The sequence below is a fragment of the Felis catus genome, chromosome A3 (assembly GCF_018350175.1).
Source record: "Felis catus isolate Fca126 chromosome A3, F.catus_Fca126_mat1.0, whole genome shotgun sequence".
Lineage (NCBI taxonomy): Eukaryota > Metazoa > Chordata > Mammalia > Carnivora > Felidae > Felis > Felis catus.
This window is the reverse complement of record NC_058370.1, coordinates 87,396,438-87,416,256: the sequence shown is the minus strand read 5'-3', so window position 1 is coordinate 87,416,256 and position 19,819 is coordinate 87,396,438. Positions and strand designations below refer to the sequence as shown.

Here is a 19,819-nt window from a genome sequence, read left to right as displayed (position 1 = left end):
GTCACATACCCAGCCCTCCGCCAAACATCAACAATGAGCAATGAGTTGTCTTGCTTCACCCTCTGGGTCAGGGCATGTTGTGATCACACAAAATTGGGATTCTCTTAGTAGGAAGGGAAGGAAAATGTGCATCCTTCTGGCATCCACAGGAATGCCACAATGTATTCAAAATCAGGCATAAGGTTCATTCATTAAGTTCTATTGTTTCCATCACTCACTGCCATTTCTTTTACACTATTTCTCTTGCATTGTTGAGTTTATTTGCTTTTCTGGAACACTTTTATGTAGAGTCTTTTTTTTTTCTCTCAGTTGGGTGGTATCTGAATAGTTTATGTTTTTTAGAGCTGCTTGTCTAAGATATCTTGATAACAAACAAATTTGTGTCACAGTCCTCTCCCCTCAGAATTCCATGCATATTGCTTTGTGGTCTTTGGCATTTATGTAGCAAATGTAAAGATGATTTTTTTTTTCTTTCTGAGGTAAGCTGAATTCTTTTGAGTGACTTCACAAAACAGAGAACACTCTACTTGTCCATTGTTGAATCCCTAGTGCCTAACTCAGTGCCTGGAACATAGCAGGCTTGTCATGAATGAATGGATGAAAGAAAACAATTAAGAGCCAGTTGTCTGTGGAGACTCTCAAAAGAGCAGTTTCGCCTTCATATTAAAGAGTTTCTTTTCCCTGCATGTAACCACATCAAGCTAGCTCCTTGGCAATGTTCTGTCTGTGCCAGGCATCAAATGTGAGCCCCCAGTGGGACCCTTGTCCTGTGTGCACCCCCATACCTGGGCATTCCTGCATGCTTCAGGATGAAGGAGATTTGCCCCTCCTGACTTTTCTGGGATTAATTTTTGCCCACAGCCCTTGTCACCACCAACTCTGGGAGCATCACTGGGTCCTGGTGGGGGTCCCTCCCTGGAGAGGCAGTTCTTTTCTGTGAGGGGAATTGAAGGTTGTCAAACCCTTCTCTCAAACTGGTTTCATCTGCATTAAGTCTCACAGAAATTCCTTGAAATGTCTGGTATGTGGGTGTAATCTTTCTTCAGTTTTGAAGAATGACAGATTTTCCCCTATCATTATTTTCCTTTGGCTGTTTCAATGGGAGTTTGGAAGAAAGGCAGGATGAGAAGTTCAATGTGAGGGTTTAAATATCTGTCACAGAATGGAAGTCTGTCCTTGTACTTTTCATAGGCCCTTTAGACAAAGTCCCCTTCACCTTATAGACCTATGGGATGTATAACCCCTCCTGGCGTCACCGACTCCTCCGATGTAGGGTACAAGAACAGTTTCTCCTCTATCAGCTCTATGCTCCCTTTCTGGGCACGTTATGAAAAGATTTTTAGTATCTTGGCTTTGTCTTTCTCTGTCTCAACTTTTATCTCTCACAATTTCTTTTGTCCTTTTCCTCTGAGCTTAAGGAGAATTTCTTGAGTTTATCAGGCAGATTGAGCCATCACTGAAAACTAAATTACCCAGTCCTCTTTGTACCTCTCTTTCTTTGATTTCTCCTTGCTCAGTTCTTTATGCTTCCTTTTCCCTGCCTCCCTGTTGCTTTTCTGGATCATCACTACCCTATTTCCATCAAAATGGTTAGTTTTGCTTGCCTAAGGATTTCTAGGTGTTTAATTTAGGACTTTTCCCTCCAACTCCTGAGAATTCTGGGGCCAATCTTCTCAGAAAGCTGTGGCTGTTGGGGCAAGGGCAGCAAAGACAGGATCGAGGGCATAGTTCTTCTGCCTCCAAGCGTGCTAGCTGGAATGGTTTGACATCAGCTGAGCTGCATCCTCTGGGTACCTCTACTGCATCCTGGTCAGCTAGGCAGTTCACAAACTATATGAGCAAATGAATGTCTTTAGTTGTAGCAGCCAGCTGGTAACTCTGTCTCAGAGACTCTGACCCGTGCCTTAATGTCCTGGAGCTGCTTAGACCACGTGTAGAACCGTCAACCTCCAGACTTCATGACTGGGCATTAGAGCCACGCTGTGATATCCCTTGTGGAGGATCCGTTGTGGATATAACTTCAGTGTGCATTCCGGAAGTAGGCTTGAGAGCTGGAGGGTGGAAGACATTAAGCAGAAGGTCAGATCGGTCTCTGGGGAACATTGGCCATGAAAATCACCCAGGTAGCCGAGGATGAAGCAAATGCCTCTCAGGGCTTCACACCCTGCCCATTATGCTGATGAAAACTGTAAAAATGATTCAGCACAAGGTTTCCTATTTTTCTTTTGGCTCCAGGTAAGGAGGACACTGACAGCTGAGGCTGCAGAGGGGGCTGATACTTGGACAATACCTTACACTGCACTAGATTTCTGTTCCTAAATCCCTCGACACAGTCAAATCTCCTGTCTAAACACAGTTCTCCAGAGTTCTTTATAAAACCTTTCTTTCTCTTCCTTTCCCTCTCTCTCATACACAGATGACATTTGACTTTTGCCATCCTATTGGGCCAGGCACCCCTTCCTGTTTTCCCTCAGAGCACCCCATCTGCGGCTGCCACCCGAAACCAACTCTGGTCATTGCTCTCTGAAGCTTGTCTGTAGGAATCGCAGTCCATTCAGTGCTGTGGCCCAGAGCCGTGCTTCCTCCCCAAGAGTGTCCAGGCCATTTACTCCCTAATATCTTGGGTAACTGCCGAGCCCGACAGCGAGCTTAGCTGGCCTGAATCACTCAGGGAAGACTCTGGTGCTTATGGCCCCATAATCACTTCCCAGATGAATCAGGAAGGAGGGGGAGGCTGATTACAGTGAAGAAGGGGACTCTTTAAACCATACACTCTGTAATAAGTATGTAGAACGAAGGGAAAAAGTGACAGTGGGATTTTACCAGCTTCTGAGTAGAACATAACATAGTTCTCTTGTTTGCACAGGGAGGAGAGGCTGTCACTGGCTTAGTACAGAAGGGACTGTCCTTGAGCTCAAGGCCAGCTGAAGCAAGGGTGTGCAAAGGCAGCCCAGGCATATTCCTGGTGGGAAGGCCACGCAGTCACCAGGCCCCACATGCACACAGAAACCAGGTGGCCTGGCCAGGGAGCTGCAGTGCCTGTAGGTGAAGGAACACGCTCACATCTCCACAGAGCTTTAGGGGCCACAGCTAAAAAAAAAAAACTTCATGCAGCTCAGACAGCAACATATTCCATACAGCTAAAGCACAAAAAGAGCACACCACCCTTTAAAAAAAATGATTTTTTGGCTCTAAACAGCATTCTGTAATTTTCCGCCCCTCTTTCCTCTTATACCACAGGCTGAGAAACTAAATCCATGGCTCCCAATGAGCCTATGAAACTATCCCCATAGGAAGGCACACACACACATACACACACATGAACAGGCATGAGCAAAGGAACTGATACGGAAGTGATAAAGGTAATGGTAGGAAATTGAGAGAGGAGAAAATATGTCCACTGAGAGAGATTTTCTTTAAACAATAGCTATATTTTTTGATAAATACTATGTTACACATGCAAATAAATTCTTGCATCTAGTCCCCACATCAACCCAGTGAGTTCAGTATTATCCTTATTAAAAATGTGGTAACTGAGGCAGCAAAGCATAGAAGCCAACATATCAGCCTTGAACCAGCTCGTTTTGCTTTCAAAATCAGGCTCTCGCAGGCTTTGGGATGCTGGTTATTTTCTAAGTTCTCTGGGTCTCAATTATTTTCAAATAAAAGGAAGATGGACTCTACCTCATGAGGGTTGCTATGAGGATTCAATGAGATGTGGAAGACGCCAAAGGCAGAATGTTCACATTTTAGGATATTGGGCTTCCTCCTACTTCTATAAATAAGTGTTCAAAAACTACCTCAACTCAGTTTACCAAGAAATGCTACAGATGTTTTTTTAAGAACATGTTGATTATCTGTTTGACTTGAATGAGTTGGAAGGTTTATAAAACTGCACATGTGGGCTGGCTCCTGAACATGTTGGTGGAGAATTAATGATTCCAAAGCATTCGATGTACTTTGATTTGAGTACTCTTTAGTTTACAAGATATCAAATTATCTCTTGATTAAAAAGATTTTACGGACCTGAAGGGGATAAGCTCATTGGTTTGATTCTGCTGCTACTTCCCCCCACCTACGACTTTGTGTGTGGGCAGGAGAAAGAGAAGGGGAGACTGCTCAACCCACTCTTGCCAGCCTGGACAGCTAGCTCTCAGCCACAGTGAACTTGGTGTGTGCATTCTAGCAGGAAACGGGTCCATTTCCCGATGGGTCCATTCTCCAGTCCTAGCTGGGGGTCCTGGAGAACAGGAGAAGGCCATTGAAAATGGATTTCTTCCCTCCTGTAACCAAGGCAGGCCAGTCTAGGAAGGAGATGGAAAAGCCATCAAAATAGGTTAACACCAGCCTAAAGAGGTGAACACTGAATCAGGGAGTAGGAACCACTTACTAAAGAGAGAGTCTGTGTGCATTCACCCTGTACAAGCATGGTATGGATACAGGAAAAGGTGCACTCCGGGACTTAGCACACAACCCTCACTGCAGATTATTAAAGGTTGAGAGAACAGCAAGGTATCCTCTGACAAATGTATTGAAAGGAATGGCTTCTCAAAGTAAATTCACACTGTTTTCAAAATCCCTTTCTACACTGGTATTTCCTACCAAATGTCAAGGCCAATGGCCTGATGCTTCCTTTTCAGAATTAGGCCCCTCAGCTCTCTATGAAACAAACTTAACAAAAGTCAAACCTGAGAGTCTGAGTTTTAGGCCAAGAAAACATCAAGAGACTCCCCCCATCCCCATCCTCCAAGGAAAGTGGGTGTATCTCCTCCTAGTCTGGAGGGGCCAGGAGAAGAGTGTCCCTCAGCTTGGGGCATCTGGTATAGGATGGGGCACTGCCTCTTGGGAGCATACTGTCCCCTATGGACGGTCCTAAGGGAACTTATGGATGGTCCCCAAGAAACCTATGGGTCGTCCATTCTCTATCCAGAATGTCTTCCCTCTGTCCCCTCTCCATTTCCCCAAATTCCAGCACTGGGGGCGAGCTCCAGGCCACAAATCCTGAAAGGGACACCCAGGTGGCTCCAGCCCATACATCCCTCTCTCTGGGCCCACCAGGCTGCATGCTAGCTACCCTGCTCTTGGCCCCGGCTGCCTGTGGCGGGGTCGGGATGGGGGGGGGGGGGTGGCCTGAATGGTAGTAATAATGGTGGATAACCAGGTACCGCTTAGAGACCCATCTTCATTAAGATGTTCCCCAGGCCAGATGTGCGGAAGCTCGCTGATCTCAACAACGCCGCCTGACAACTTGGGGTGGCTGTGCCCTGGCCGGCATCCCTAGAATCGAGAATTCTCAGCTGGGATAGGGGTGCAGGTTGGAAACCTGGTTTAACAAATTCTTTGCTGGATACTGGGGAGCCCTTTCCTCCGGCCAAGTCTTTGGCAGCCGGCGGGCGAGGCTCTCAGGTCCCGTTCCGGGGCGCGTCTGCAGTCCCAGCGGGGAGAGCCCCCCGCAGCGGCCGTCCGCGCAGGTGCCGGACGCCCGGGCGGCTCCGCTCCCCCGCGCAGAGCCTGGAAGCGACCACCGCGCCCGGACGCTCGAGCCCCGCCGCGGCCGCACTGCGCTGCTAGTCTGAGGGTGGTGTCTGAAGTCGGGCGCTTCCTGCCTTTCCCTCCGCCTGGGTGCCCGGCTAGCGCGGCGGGGTTCCGAGATTCCCCGCTCGCCCCGCCCCGCCCGCCGCCCGCGCCCTGCACTGTGCGCGCGGCGTCCCCGCCCCCAGCCCCAAACCCCCACCCGCTGTGGCCGTAGGGGGGCACCCCCATCGGGGAGGGAGGGTGGTCCGCAGTGGCCCGGTCCCCGAGTGGCGGAGAGGTGACGGTAACCGCCTTCCCATTTCCGCCCGGCCGGCCGCGCGTCAGGGTGAGTGCAGCAGAGAGCGTTCGGTCCTGCCTCCGCCCGCCCGCGCCGGGGGCTGGCCTTGCCTCGCCGGCGCCTTTTTCCCCCGCAGCGCGGCGCCGCTTCGCCACTCGGGCACCGCAGGTAGGGCAGGAGGCTGGAGCGCCTGCTGCCCGCCGCCCGTAAGATGGTCCCCTCGGCTGGACAGCTCGCCTTGCTCGCGCTGGGTACGTACGCTGCCTGCTGCGCGCCCTGAGCCACCTGCCCTCGGCGACACCCCGCTTTCCGCGGGCCCCTCCATTTCTTTTTCCTGGGGGGTTTCTGCGCCCGCCTAGGAGAGTCGAGGGAGGTTCATGCTTTTCAAGGGTTGGAGGCTGGGGGTGGGGGGCAGTGGAAGTCACGAGGGCTTACTAGGGTTTTGGAGGAGCCCATTCCAAAGAGGGGGACCGTCGAGCGCCCAGGCTTTCCCCGGGGAGTGGCCGCCTGGGCCGTGCGTGAGAACGCCGGCCGGGGAAGGGGAAGCGGTGTGCGAACGGGCTTGAACTTTAATCCGCCGCGGCTCGGTGTTCGTACACTTGCCCACACCTACCTGCATACCTGGCTGTCTCCAACCAAGCCCGTCCTCACTGGTGGCGGTAAGCATAGACGCGGAGAAGGTGGATGGCGTCAGACCTTATGCCTCTTCCCTGTCGTATCCCCTGCCTACCCCCTGAGACCCAGTGACGGGCAGAAGGTCACAATCAGCAGAGGAGCCCTCAGTCTTCTAACTTCAGGAGCTCTTGAGCTTTGGGGTATGTTTTGGATTTTTGTGCGGATTAATTGTGCTTTTAATTAACTTCCCTGGGAGAAGTGGTTTAAGTGTCAGCCGAGGGCAGGAGTGAAACCCTAGACGGAGCGTTGCCAATTTCCTTTGCGTTTGTTCTTGGAAGGGAACGCGAGTTGGGGGAAGGGAGGGAAAGTTAAACTCGCCAAACCTGGGTCTCGTCTGTGGAGCCCGTGAGTTTTTCCGCGGTGAAGTTCACAGGACTGTATGTAAGGGGTAAGGGGCGCAGCGCAGTGCGCTGCCTGGCGGGCTCTCGCCCCTCTCCGTGCGGGGCCTCTCTGCTATTGAGATAGCTGGTTAACAGCCCAGGTGTCCAGGTTTATTGGTGCAGCTTCCGTAAAATGAATTGCTCAGTCGACATCCCCTGAGCTTAACCCTATAAAGCAAGTTGCTTCCACCTGGATAATTTATTGTAGCCTGAGAAAAGCTGTGGAGCCCTTCCCCTCAAAAAATGCCCAGAGCCGCAGCCTCACCCAGTTCCTGTACGGTTTCAGAGGGCTCACGGACCCGCCTTTACCTTTAATTCTGCCCATGAAACGCTGGTTAAGAACCGCAGCAGAAGGGGAGGCATCGTTTTAGAGGGAAACGGAGTAGTGGTGGAACCCAGGCTCAGAGATGTAGCTTACCCTGAAACTCACCAACAGGTGGCATGATTATGGATGGCTTTTCCTCCCCGTTTACAAAACCTTTTTAATTTTTTGTATTGACGGTTCTGATTTTAGATGGTTTTTAAAGCAACAACACATTACTGGTACATCAGAAGCCTCCTGTCTGCAGGTGCCTTTGTAGTGTTTTTTGCTTGTTTGCAAATTCTGTAGTAATAATAGCTTATGCTATTTGAGCACTTACTCTGTGCCAGGCACTGTTCTAAGTGCTTTACATGTATTCATTTAATTTTCCCACCAACCTGATGAAGAAGGTATTATCTTCCCTGTTTTACAGAGGAGGAAGGTGAAGTACCCAAAACCCACAGTGAGTAAGTACTTGGGCCAGGATTGTTAGAGTGTGGGAGAATCAAGGGTTTGAAAGGTCACCTAACTGTGGTTGGTCACTAGAGTCCCATCTCCCAGTTTGGGGACTTTTCCTGAAGGTGAGATTATATGGAATACCCTAGAACTTGCTGTTAAATTGGGTTTTCTGTTGGGCTCCTAGGATCTGAAGGTGGTCTTGGGTTATTCAGTGAAAATTAGAGGCAGGAAAAGATGATGAACAAGTTTGAAGGCACCTTTGAAAGTTGCCCTGCCCTTGCCCATGAAGATTGCATGCATTCGTCATGTTATTTTTCCTTTTTGCCTAGGAGTTCAACCTGATCTTTGTTTCTTAAGAAAAGAATGTATAAACTTAAAAAGATTGATCAGTATGTAAAAGCTAGCTCATACAGTTCCAAAATATGAGCAGTTGGAAAGAAAAAAAAAGGGAAAAGAAGGCAGGAATACTTTACACGAGTTTTTTATTTATATTTCTTTTTTCTTTTTTTTTTTTTATATTTCTTTTTTCTTAAGCCTTTAGTTCTGATCATTGACTACAACTTCTGCCTCCCACCTCACTTTCCGCTAGATTACTGAATAGCACTCATCAGTGCCACATGCATCTTTAATTTGCACATTTCCTCCAGAGCTGCTTTCCTCTCTAATTTCTCTTAAATTGGTTGAAGGCAGTTCCAGGCAAATCGGCAAATCTAGAAAGCCGAGATCTCTCCCCTCCTCCCCAATCTTCGTGGAGACAGTCTGAAAAGAAACTGGTTGTTTGGAGTCTCAGCTGATGCTCCTGATTACTTGGAACCTGAGCGATGATTGATGTTTTGGCTGGAAGAGTGTGGAGACTGTTGCTTAAATGGCAACATTGGAAATGTGATCCGGGTTCCTGTGGTGGCTGCCTCCATGTCAGATTTCCATCACTGACCAGGCACACCTCATAGGAGCTTGGCACCTTCAGTCCCACATCCTCCTCTGTGAGCAGGGAACAAGATGGTGTGATCCTGGGCAAGTTACTTAGCTTTTCTGTGTCTTGTTTTGCTCATCTGTGAAATTAACAGGACTGTTGGATATATTTAACGAACATAGAATGGTGCCTGTCACGTAGTAAGAATTGAATTAATCTTAGTGCCATCATCACCATTGTTGTTATAACTTTGAACCCCATAGAATTCCAGATGTTACAGCAGATTGTGTCCATTCTGTAGCTGCAAAGTTTGACTGTCTTATCTTCTAGCTCCCCACCTTTCCTAAGCCAGAAAATACCACCCAACCTAAAAATCCACTTAATGATTTAGTGAGGGTCATTTGGCAGATGCCAATTCAAGCAAGTTTGGGATATTTTTTTTTTTTGGACGTCATGAATTCTTTAATTTTTGATGCAAAACATTTGTATTTCCTCAGTGTTCGGTGGTCCGTTTATTGAAGTCAGCACTAAGTTCCAGTTTTCTTACCTGTAAAGTGGGAATAATAAAACTGCACCCACCTCACAGGCTGTTAGGAGAATCAAATGAGATCGTAAATATAGAAGCTATTTATAAACTATACTTATAAAGGACTGACTGCACACAAAATGAAATTGATTTTATAATACAGAAATGGATTTTATAATCCAGAAATAACCATTATGTTTATGGCAGTTCCCAGAAGTAGGACTGGTTGTAACCTAAAGAAGGGTCCTAGGACCCCAGGTGTCATTAAGGATGGGTAGAGATGAAGCAGGTCAGCTTCCCTGTGGATTTGGGACTGAGGGACCAGTAGAGGGCATGAAGTAAGACAGCCCTCTTCTCCATTACGTGGAAATGATGTCTTTCAGAGTAGACAGTGGAGGTTTGCCCAGGACACATGTTTTCCTTATTGGGCAGCCATAATTAGGGAAAGTTCACTTAGAACATGGGCTGTAAAGGTGTATATGGAAGGCTTAGAGGCTAAGTTTCCCATATTTGCTTTTCCAAAATTTGGTTTCCTAGGATAAAGAGATCTTTCTGTAAATATTCAATGTCCCCTGCAAAGGGGACCTTTCTTACAGGAGTAAATGATGCTTCCTGTTACTATGGTAACATAGGAAAAATAGCTGACTTTTCCATTAGACCTATCTCTAAGGGCCTTTTGAAAGTGTGTTTGAACAAAGTCCTACTCTGTGGGCTGCCCGCTGAAAGGGATGGGCATTGGGAAGTGGAGGTTGGGTCAGCCAAAATGGGATTAGCGTGGCACACTGAATTGGGTATCTTGTGCCTGGCTTCACACGTAAAACCTCTGTAGGACCTTCTGCAGCATGCCTCAAATCACAGCCACCTGGAGGGCTTGGTAAACCAGGTTGCCTGGCAGGAGGTAGGAGTTTGCATGTCTGACAAGTGTCCAGGTGGAGCTTAAGCTGCTGGTGGGGAGGAGAGGAGAGGGGCCCTTGGAGAACCACTGCTCTTCAGCCGGTTCCTGTTAGGGAAGCTTCTGGCTTACCCAGTTGCGTTTTATCTAAAGTACGTGCTGATATTTATGAATGCTGCTGTGGATTTACGAGCCATTATTAAAGGTGCTTCTGTGGCCTGTCTTGCTGACCAGAGCAGAGTTAGAACTCTTGCTGAGATCTCTTAATTGTCATAAGTGTCCTTGACCTTTACCTCTGGAAAATGTGACCATCTTCTCTCATTAGACTTAAGCTGACCAATGCTAAGCATCTCCCGCTTTCTTTTTGGGGGGTTGCCAAAAATTGACCGTTGTTTGGCTGTCATTTCAACTATTTTTAATCACCTCATTTTAAAGTACGAATTTAATTTTATGCTGAAGGCTAATATATTTAAGATTGCGTCTAGATGGAGAATTCGAGCACTTTTACGGTGACTTCTGGTTTTGTTTTGCCTTTTTTTTTTCCCCTTGTGAAATGTCAAGTATAAAAAATCTTTCATAGAATCAGGAAAGCCTAAAATCTAGGCTACCAGAACCATCTCTTTGGAGCTCTTCAAGTACAAGGTACATTCTCTTTAGACCAACTCCAAAAATCTGGGTAGTCTTTTGAAACATAATGAATTGGTTGTACTGGGGTGCCTGGGTGGCTTAGTCAATTAAGTGTCTGATTCTTGGTTTCAGCACAGGTCATGATCTCATGGTTTGTGAGTTCGAGCCCCACATTGGTGCTATCAGCCCGGAGCCTGCTTAGGATTCTGTTTCTCTCTCTCTCTCTCTCTCTCTCTCTCTCTCTCTCTCTCTCTCTCTGTCACGCACACACAATAAATAAATAAACTGAAAAAAATGAATTGGTTGTATTGAATATGACGTAAATAGTTGTTACCTGGGCTTGGAAAAAGAAGTTTGTTGAAATGGAATTTTATATTTGCTAGTGCCTTTTTCCCCCCTCAAGTCATAGGAAACACAATTTCACATGGAGTCTTTCCCCTAGTCAAGTGAATTCTATGCTCAGCACTTTTGCTTTTAATTTTTTGTTGTCTGCTTCCTTACCTTGAAAAGCATTCAGTTTCCCCCACTCTAGTGTTTGCATTTCTCAAGTACTTGTAGAGAAATGGTTAGGACTTCCTCAAGAAGGGATGTATGGGTAACTCCTTTGTGTAACAAGCTTGTATAACTTACAGAACACCAGCCAGCTATTGTCTTACGTTTTTTGGTTTTATCTTTGAATGTGTTAACTTTTCTGTCTGGGAACCTCAGCAGCAGCGCTCTGCTCCCTCCATGTCCTGCCTTGGATTAACATTGGTTGGTGCTTGTCCTCTCTAGCAGTTGGGGATTCTTTAGAGGCAGAGATCCTGGGTCTTCATCTCTGCCCTTGGCCCATCTAGAGCACAAGTGGAACCTCAGAGGAGACCACTACGCACTTGAGGACCCTCTGGGGTAGTGTAGACTCTGTTGGCAAACACTTGGCCACATAGTTAACATTTATCCTAAACTATCAAAGGTGGTTGCATATAAATTCTACCAGTGCTGATACAGTTAGTCTTCAGAATAATTGTTTTATTGTTATTTTTCAAAAATAGATTAGGATTTAATGTTTTTAATGATTGCAGAAAAACATTTTTCCCCTCTTCTAGACCATTTGCAAATTCTGGAAAGCGTAAGAGAAAAAAGTGTTTCAGTGACCTGTGGTTCTAACACCCAAAGATAACCATGATTAACATTTTGTTATACAGCCTATGGATGAATATATAGGTAGATATTCTTTGAAAGCATTTCTGAATTTTGATGGATTCACACTGTTTAACTTACTTGTTTTTGCAATTTAACAACCTTCATAATAAACACTTTTTAAGTCATTCATTTTTTAAGTCATTAAACATTCACCCACTACATCATTCCTAGTGGCTGGGAAATAGCCTCTTGACTAGATTTAATATAATTTAACCAATTCTGAAACACTTTTGTCCATATACATTTTTCCCATTTCTCACTGTGAAGAATCTGCACACTATTGGGAATATAAGTTGATACAACTGTTTTGGAAGGTAGTGTGGCAATAGCTATCAATTTTAGGCGGGCATAACTTGGGTTATCAGTTCCACTTTTTGATATATAGCCTATTAAATAGTTGCCTAAATATGCAAATAAAAATGTGAAGGATGGTGATTATTGATTAGTTTATAACAAGTTGCCAGTACCCACTGTTATAACTATTTAAGGAGATTCCTTAAACAAGTTATCTTTATATAACAGTACAATGATTTGCTATGTAGCTATTTGAAAGAATAAAGGTTTCATGATCTATTAAATTTAGAAAGGCATAGAACTGTATATATAGGACAGTGCCTTGGTTTCAACTGGTTAATTTTTTTATAACAAGCCTATATTAATTAAAATGCCTGAAATCAAGGAAGATAAATGATACAACAGACATTTGTGTACATAAATGTTTGGCACATCTTTAGAAAAATTCCTAGCAATTGGTCTTTTCTCCCACCAGCAGTGTATGAACACCATTTTCTTGAATCTTCCATAACTCTAGAAGTTAGTTTTAACATTTGCCAAGTTGGAGACCTCAGTCCAGTCTTCATATTTAATATTTGCTGAGATGACTAAATTATTTTTGTTGGCCATGTCATCTTATTTGCAACTTAATCTTTTCAATTTTTTTTCATATTGATTGAGCATCCTTAGAGCTTTATAATAACAATTTATATAAAAAGGATATTAATATTTTGCAGGTGTTTCCCCCATTTATTGTATATCTTTTTTGGTTATGGTATTTTTGACATACCAAAGGTTTTTATGTAGCAGAAACCATAAAAATATACCTTTCCCCTTTAAGCTCTCTACCATCACTTACACAGTTAGGAGAACCTTCCTAAGACAAGGAAAATCTTGCCTAAGATAAGGCAAATATTTACTTATTTTTTTTTCTCCTAAGTCTCATATATTATGTTCAACTATTCTATCTAGAATCTATTCTTGTATATGGTATGAAGTACAACTCACATTTCATTTTTTTTAATAGTCAACCAGTTAATGGTCTCAATTGCTATTTGTGGAATAATCTATCCTGTCTACTATGGTTTTGACATTCCATTTTTATCCCATGCTAAATTCCTATAAGTACTTGAATCTGTATTTAATTTGGTTCTATTATTTTGTATTTTTGCACTTACTGTGAATTTGTTCATTCATGTATTCTGCAAATGTTTATTGAGCCCCTATTCTGTGCCAAGCAGCTTCTAGATGCTAGGGAATCAGCCAAAAATAAGACCTAGAGCTTGTGTTTTAGCGAGTTAGACATTTCCTCCTGCTCTCTATTATAACCGGCTGTTGCTAGTATTTAAAAATATGTATTTCTGGGGCAACTGGGTGGCTCAGTCGGTTGGGCATCCGACTTCAGATCACTTCATGATCTCACGGTTTGTGAGTTCGAGCCCCACGTCGGGCTCTGTGCTGACAGCTCAGAGCCTGGAGCCTGCTTCAGATTCTGTGTCTCCCTCTCTCTCTGCCCCTCCCCTGCTCATGCTCTGTCTCTCTCTGTCTCAAAAATAAATAAAAACATCAAAAAATTAAAAATAAAAATAAAAATATATATTTCTTTTGTAATGGGTTTTGTTAATTCTAATAGTCCTTCAGTTTATTCTCTTTGGTTTGCCGGTACATGATCATGTAATCTTGAATAGCGATAGCTTTTCCTCCTTCCGTTCCATATTTTTTAGCCCTTACTACTTTTTCTTATAGCTGGCTAGAATTTGAAGAACATTTTTTTTTAATTTATTTATTTTTTAAATATTTATTTATTTTTGAGAGGAGAGAGAATGAGTGGGGAAGGGGCAAAGAGAAAGGGAGACATAGAATCGGAAGCAGGCTTCAGGCTCTGAGCTGTCAGCCCAGGGTCCCATGCGGGGCTCGAACTCCAGAACTGTGAGATCATGACCTGAGCCGAAGTGGGACGCTTAACTGACTGAGCCAGTCAGGCACCCCAAAGAACATTTTTTAAAAGGCAATAGATATCCTTTCATTTTTCTTGACTTACTGATAATATTTGTAGCATAAACAGTTAAGGATGACTTTGTGATTATGTATATGTGAGGACATATTATATATACATACGTGTGAAAATGTGTATATACTAAAACCGTGGTTTGTGAGCATAATTTGTCCCAGAAACATGCTTGTAATCCAAAGCACTTGTATATCAAAGCGAATTTCAAGAACCATTTGGATCAGTTGTGATCACATGACATTTACCGTCACGTATTACTCACATTGCAAGACGTCACTCATTTATCAAGTTAAAATATATTGGAAGTGTTTGCTCATCTTGCAGAACACTTGCAGAACAAGTTACTCGCAATCCAAGGTTTTACTGTATGTGTATATATACAAATAAACTTTATCATGTTAATAAAATGCACTTTATAACCTAAAAGATTTGGCATTTAGCTTTGTTTTTTAAAGCAGAGGAGATAATACGAGTTGTGGGTCTTGCTTCTTTCAAATGTTTTGAGGACTTTTATTGACCTGATTATGTTAAAGCCATCCTTCACTTCCCCGGAATGAACCCTCCTTGGCTCTGTGGGATTATTCTCTGTACATACTGCTGGATTTGATCCATTCTGAAGTTTGGGGGCCTTGTTTTCTTTTTTAGTGTTCTGTTTTGTGTTTTGTTTTTGTTTTTTATTTAAGAGAGTGTGAGTGAGGGAGAGGGGCAGAGAGGGAGAGAGAAAGAATCTTAAGCAGGCTCCACGCTCAGCAATGAACCCAACACGGGCTCTGTCCTATGATTGTGACCTGAGATCATGACCTGAGCTGAAATCAAGACGCTCAACCAACTGAGCCACCCAGGTGCCCCTCCTTTTTAGGTTTTGATATCAGCATTATGTCAGCTTTATAACATACATTTTAAAACATTCCGTCTGTTATATACTCTTAAGTAGTTGAGATATGGAAGCAAATGGCTCTGTGAAGGCTTGAAAGAAATTGCTAGTGGTCAGTTTAAATTTTCCACCTCTTGAGTAATTATTTCCCTCACCATCTATTCAATTCAGATTTCTAAATTTTTAGCATAGATTTGTAAACAATCTCATTTTAACTTAGTTTTCTTTTGCATCTGTGGTCCCAGCTAATGTGACTTTACCAAATATGAAAATAAGTAAGTACCTAGGCCCCCAAAACAAAATACATTTTTAAGTTTGTTTTTCTTGATAATAACTTTGGGGGGAGGGGAACCCAAAACCTTCTTTTTTTTTTTTTTTAATTTATTTTTGAGACAGAGAGAGACAGAGCATGAGCGGGGGGGGGGGGGGGGGGGGGGGGCCGAGAGAGAGAGAGACACAGGATCTGAAACAGGCTCCAGGCTCTGAGCTGTCAGTACAGAGCCCGATGTGGGGCTCGAACTCACAAACCACGAGATCGTGACCTGAGCCGAAGTCGGACGCTTAACTGACTGAGCCACCTAGGCGCCCCTTCTTTTTAATCTTAAACCAAATTCAAGCGAAGGCTTCATTTTAATAGTGTTCCTAGGAGCCCAGGGAAATAACCAGTTTATTTGCATAACTGCATGTGCCAGAGTTGTTATAGTAATGCCATTTCTGATTTGGATGATGCGTGGCATTGTAATTTCTAGCAAAGGCTACTAACTAGCTTCCTGTTGGCTCAAGCTTTAAAAAGTTTAAAAACCTCCAAATACACTACTGTGTCCATGAGATGCCACTAGAGTGTTTGAAGCAAGACAGCCAGTACTGGTGTGGGAGATTTTTGCCGTTTGCTCATTTGCTTTTTGGTTCTTTTTTGTTTTTACGATCAGAACTTCTCAGTAAAAAAAATATTGGATTCTTACAAAGAGACCATATCTTCAGCTTGAGTTCTTTAGGGCCTTTGATCTGAGTTTGAATGAGGTCAGTAAACAATTCTCCTGGGCACTTAAAGGACAGATGCACCTTTACTGCTGTTTCGTCATCTCTTGCCAGGTCAGAGGCATTCTCTGGGTAATTACTTCCAAGAGGTGCAGGAGATTAACTGGCTAAATGGTACACGTAATGCGGTGACACAAAAGTGGCTGAAGCAGATAAATGAGAGGTTTGCAATTACACACTCTGCTCCCCTCCCTCTGCTGGGCCTTGGGAACCAATACAGCGAACACAAACATAAGATACTTTTCTTGGTTGAAAGAGAAAGCATAAGACCTATAACTTTGACCATGGCAGTGGCTCTGAGGAGCTGGCATGTGAACTATGGAGGGACGTAACCTGTTCATCTTCTATGTCACTGAGCTCAGTTGGAAACTCTGGGCTTGAACACTCCTCACCTTGGAACAGTTTCTGGGTTATTATTTTTGCTTTGGAGGAGCATATCATCAGGCCTGTTTGCATGCTGTACACATTCCCTGCCAGCAAATTTAAACAATGACAGATGTTTTTTGCACATAGCAGACCTTGGGTGTTATAATTAGGGTTTCAGGGGATGAATCATAGGCCCCTGAACTGGAATGAAAGCAAGCTTGGAGCCTGAGCATTATTTAGAGAGGTGAGGTAAACTCATAGATCACACAGATGGGGAATCTTTCTGGATCTGGACTGTCTCTAAATCTCATCGGCCCCTCCCTTGCCACACAAAGAAAACCCCAAAACGGGCGCCTGGGTGGCTCAGTCGGTTGAGCGTCCAGCTTCAGCTCAGGTCATGTTCTCAGGGCTCCTGGGTTCAAGCCCCACATGGAGCTTTGTGCTGACAGCAGAGAGCCTCCTTCGGATTCTCTGACTCCCCCTCTCTCTCTGCACCTCGCCTGCACTCGCTTGCTCTCTCACCCTCTCAAAAAAACAGTAAAAAGAAAACCCCAAAACAAACAGGCTTCTTAGTGTCCACAGAGCACGTCCACCCTCTGGTCACCACCTCCCCACGTGGGTCATTCAGGGTACACACCTTCTCTGCTGGCCTCGGTTAAATCCCCCTCACTCTTTTTCCGAAATGAAGTTCAAATCAGAATCTATAAACAGAAGAATCAAAAAAGCACCCCCCAAATTTGACATCATTTTACTAGGTTTAACTGGCAAGTATCCTACCAGATCTCTTTCTCTGTATGGATACAGATATTTGTAAACTCACTTCTTCCTTCAAACAAAAAAAAGCATTTGGTATTTTTAAATCTGCTTTTCACTTACAGTATGTAGGGAAGATATTTCTGTAGCAAAAATGCAAAAAAAAAAAAAATCTATCAACCTATCCTTTTTATGATGTCTGTAACACATTCCATTGTACAACCCTATCATTGTTTATTTATCCATCCTTTATGGGTAGAGATACAGGTTGTCTCAAACTCGGATATTCAAACCTGAAATGAAAATTCTTGCAGCTAAATCATTACTAGTATCTTCTAATTATCTTCTATGACCAAATCCCCAGAAATGCACTACTAGGTCAAAAGGTACACACTTTTTCACCTCTTAATATGTTTTGACAATCTGCCCTCCAGGAAAGCTGTACAGATTTATATGTCTACCACCTACGTGTGAATGCCTATTTGTTGGCAAACTTGCCTATGATTAGTATTTTAATTTTCTAGATTCTGTTAATTGTGTTAGAAAAATGGTGTCTCATTGTTTTAATTTGTATTTCTTTGGTTAAAACCAAAGTTTGATAACATTGAATGCTTTTTTTCATGTTTGAGTGTTTGAATTTTCTTGTGAATTAGACCATGTTTCAGGTAGATTATTTTCTTATTGATTTGTAAGCAGTTTTTTAAAAGATCTATTGAAAATATTTCCTTCATTGTCCTGGGTACATTTATATGTGTTGTGTTTGGGTTTACAGAAGTATCATTTTGTTTTTGTTTTTAACTTTTAAGGACTTAAAATCTGTTCATTTTTCCTTTAGCATTTCTACTTGGGATAGGAAGGAATTTGCTGTGACTCTTTGTCTCATTTCCCCTTCTACTTTAAAAATTTTTATTAACGTTTATTTGTCATTGAGAGACAGACAGAGCATGAGCAGGGGAGGGGCAGAGAGAGGAGGAGACACAGATTCCGAAGCAGGCTCCAGGCTCCCAGCTGTCAGCGGGGCTCGAACTCACAAACCGCAAGATCATGACCTGAGCCGAAGTCGGCCCGCTCAACCGACCGAGCCACCCAGGCGCCCCTCCCCTCCTACTTTTATGTTGTTACTTTTTGGATTTAAATTTCAATTCTTGGGGCACGTGGGTGGATCAGTTGGTTGAGCGTCAGACTCTTGAGTTTGGCTCAGGTCATGATCCCGGGGTCGTGAGATCAAGCCCTATGTCAGGCTCAGCGATGAGCATGGAACCGGCTTGAGATTGTCTCTCTCTCTCTCCCTCTGTCCCTCTCCCCTTCTCGCTCTCTCTCTCTCACTCTTGCTCTCAAATAACAAATAAATCAATTTCAATTCTTTGGGAATATATTTCGGTGTAACATGTGGGATAGGAATCTAACTTGCCTTTTTGCCAAATACTGATCCAGTTACTCTATGCCATTCGTTGAATAATTTATTCTCTAATCACTGATTCCAAATCCTACTTTTGTCACTTGAGACAGTTTAGGAGTATTTGAGTCTATTTGTGGAGTTTTCATTCTGTTCCATTAATTTGAAGCTCATCCTATAGTGAAACATTGTTTTGAGTTGGGAATGCGTCATTTGCCCCAGGAGGTGGGGGCAGAAAATATTGAAAACTGGGAAAGTAGGCAGTGTAGTACAGTAGATATCACTTCACATTCATGGCTCCCTTTCATGACAAGACTTCTACTTCTGTCCCACCTAGAGCCTGTTGGAGGAAGAAACACTTGTGGTGGTGGAGAGAAGGATTACTTACCATGTTTGAATCCCTGGGGAGAAAGGATGACTGACCTCATTCCTTAGCTTGCTGAAGACTGATGGGCACTCGGTCTCACTGTTCTGAAAGGCATAGTGAACCTGCTTGTATGTTCTTATTGTTTCTGGAACTTTGTGCTTTGCAGGAACTGGGGGCATGAGGCAGGCCTGCAGTCCTCCATGTGATGTTCTAGTTAACAGAGACTGTGTATTTTCACGTCCCCTTTTCAGAGGGGAGTACTGTGGAGTAAGTATGCCATGGCATTCTCAGAGCCACAGACCGAATCTGGTGTGCCTCCCAGGAATAGAGAATAATTAAAGAATCAAAGAAGAATTTAGCAGAAAAAAATCATCTATTGTCTTCTATATTAAAACAAACTCACGGGCACCGGGGCTGCTCAGTTAAGCATCCGATATTGGCACAAGTCATGATCTCGCGGTTTGTGGGTTCTGGCCCCGCATTGGGCTCTGTGCTGATAGCTCAGAGCCTGGAGCCTGCTTCGGATTCTGTGTCTTCCTCTCTCTCTCTCTGCCCTTTCCCCGCCAAGATAAATAAACATTAAAAAAATAAAATAAACCCTCGGCTGTATTAGTTAATAGAATGCAAGATTGAAATACCAAAATTAATTTTTAGGATATAGGACTTCAGATAAATTTCTATTCTTTTTTTCCCTTTGGAATGTTTCAGGATGTGCCCCCAGACTCTTGAGGAATAGGTATGCGTTCCTTCTCTTTGCCATTTAGGGGGGTTTAGTGGCAAAGTTTGAGGAGTACTGTCTCACGTGGATGACTGATTTTCAGATATTTAAAGTAGTAAAAACAGTAACTAAACGTATTATTCTAGCTTCGTTATTCTTCTGCTTGTTTTAGATTTAATTTGCTTTTCAAAGTTTTCCCGAGATGAAAACTTAGACTACTGATTTTAGGTTTTTCTTCTTTTCTAATATATTCATT

The 19,819-nt window shown here is 43.7% G+C and overlaps 1 protein-coding gene and 1 long non-coding RNA gene across 4 annotated transcripts in view; one reads left to right on the top strand and one right to left on the bottom strand.

Moving 5' to 3' along the window:
• Positions 1-419: 419 nt before the first annotated feature.
• LOC123384495 lies at positions 420-6,894 on the bottom strand. Its single transcript, XR_006595659.1, has 2 exons — positions 6,426-6,894; positions 420-2,051 (listed from the first exon to the last, which is right to left on the bottom strand). It is a non-coding gene; the product is annotated as an uncharacterized LOC123384495 (long non-coding RNA).
• TGFA (transforming growth factor alpha) overlaps positions 5,740-19,819 on the top strand; it is a 116,509-nt gene continuing 102,429 nt past the window's right edge. The window contains exon 1 of one of the 3 annotated variants that reach the window (XM_023251743.2): positions 5,740-6,063. In XM_023251743.2, the coding sequence (XP_023107511.1) occupies positions 6,024-6,063 (40 nt within the window). In that variant the 5' untranslated portion in view covers positions 5,740-6,023. The remainder of the gene's footprint in view (positions 6,064-19,819) is intronic. The other 2 variants (XM_023251744.2, XM_023251745.2) reach the window with 2 other exon arrangements.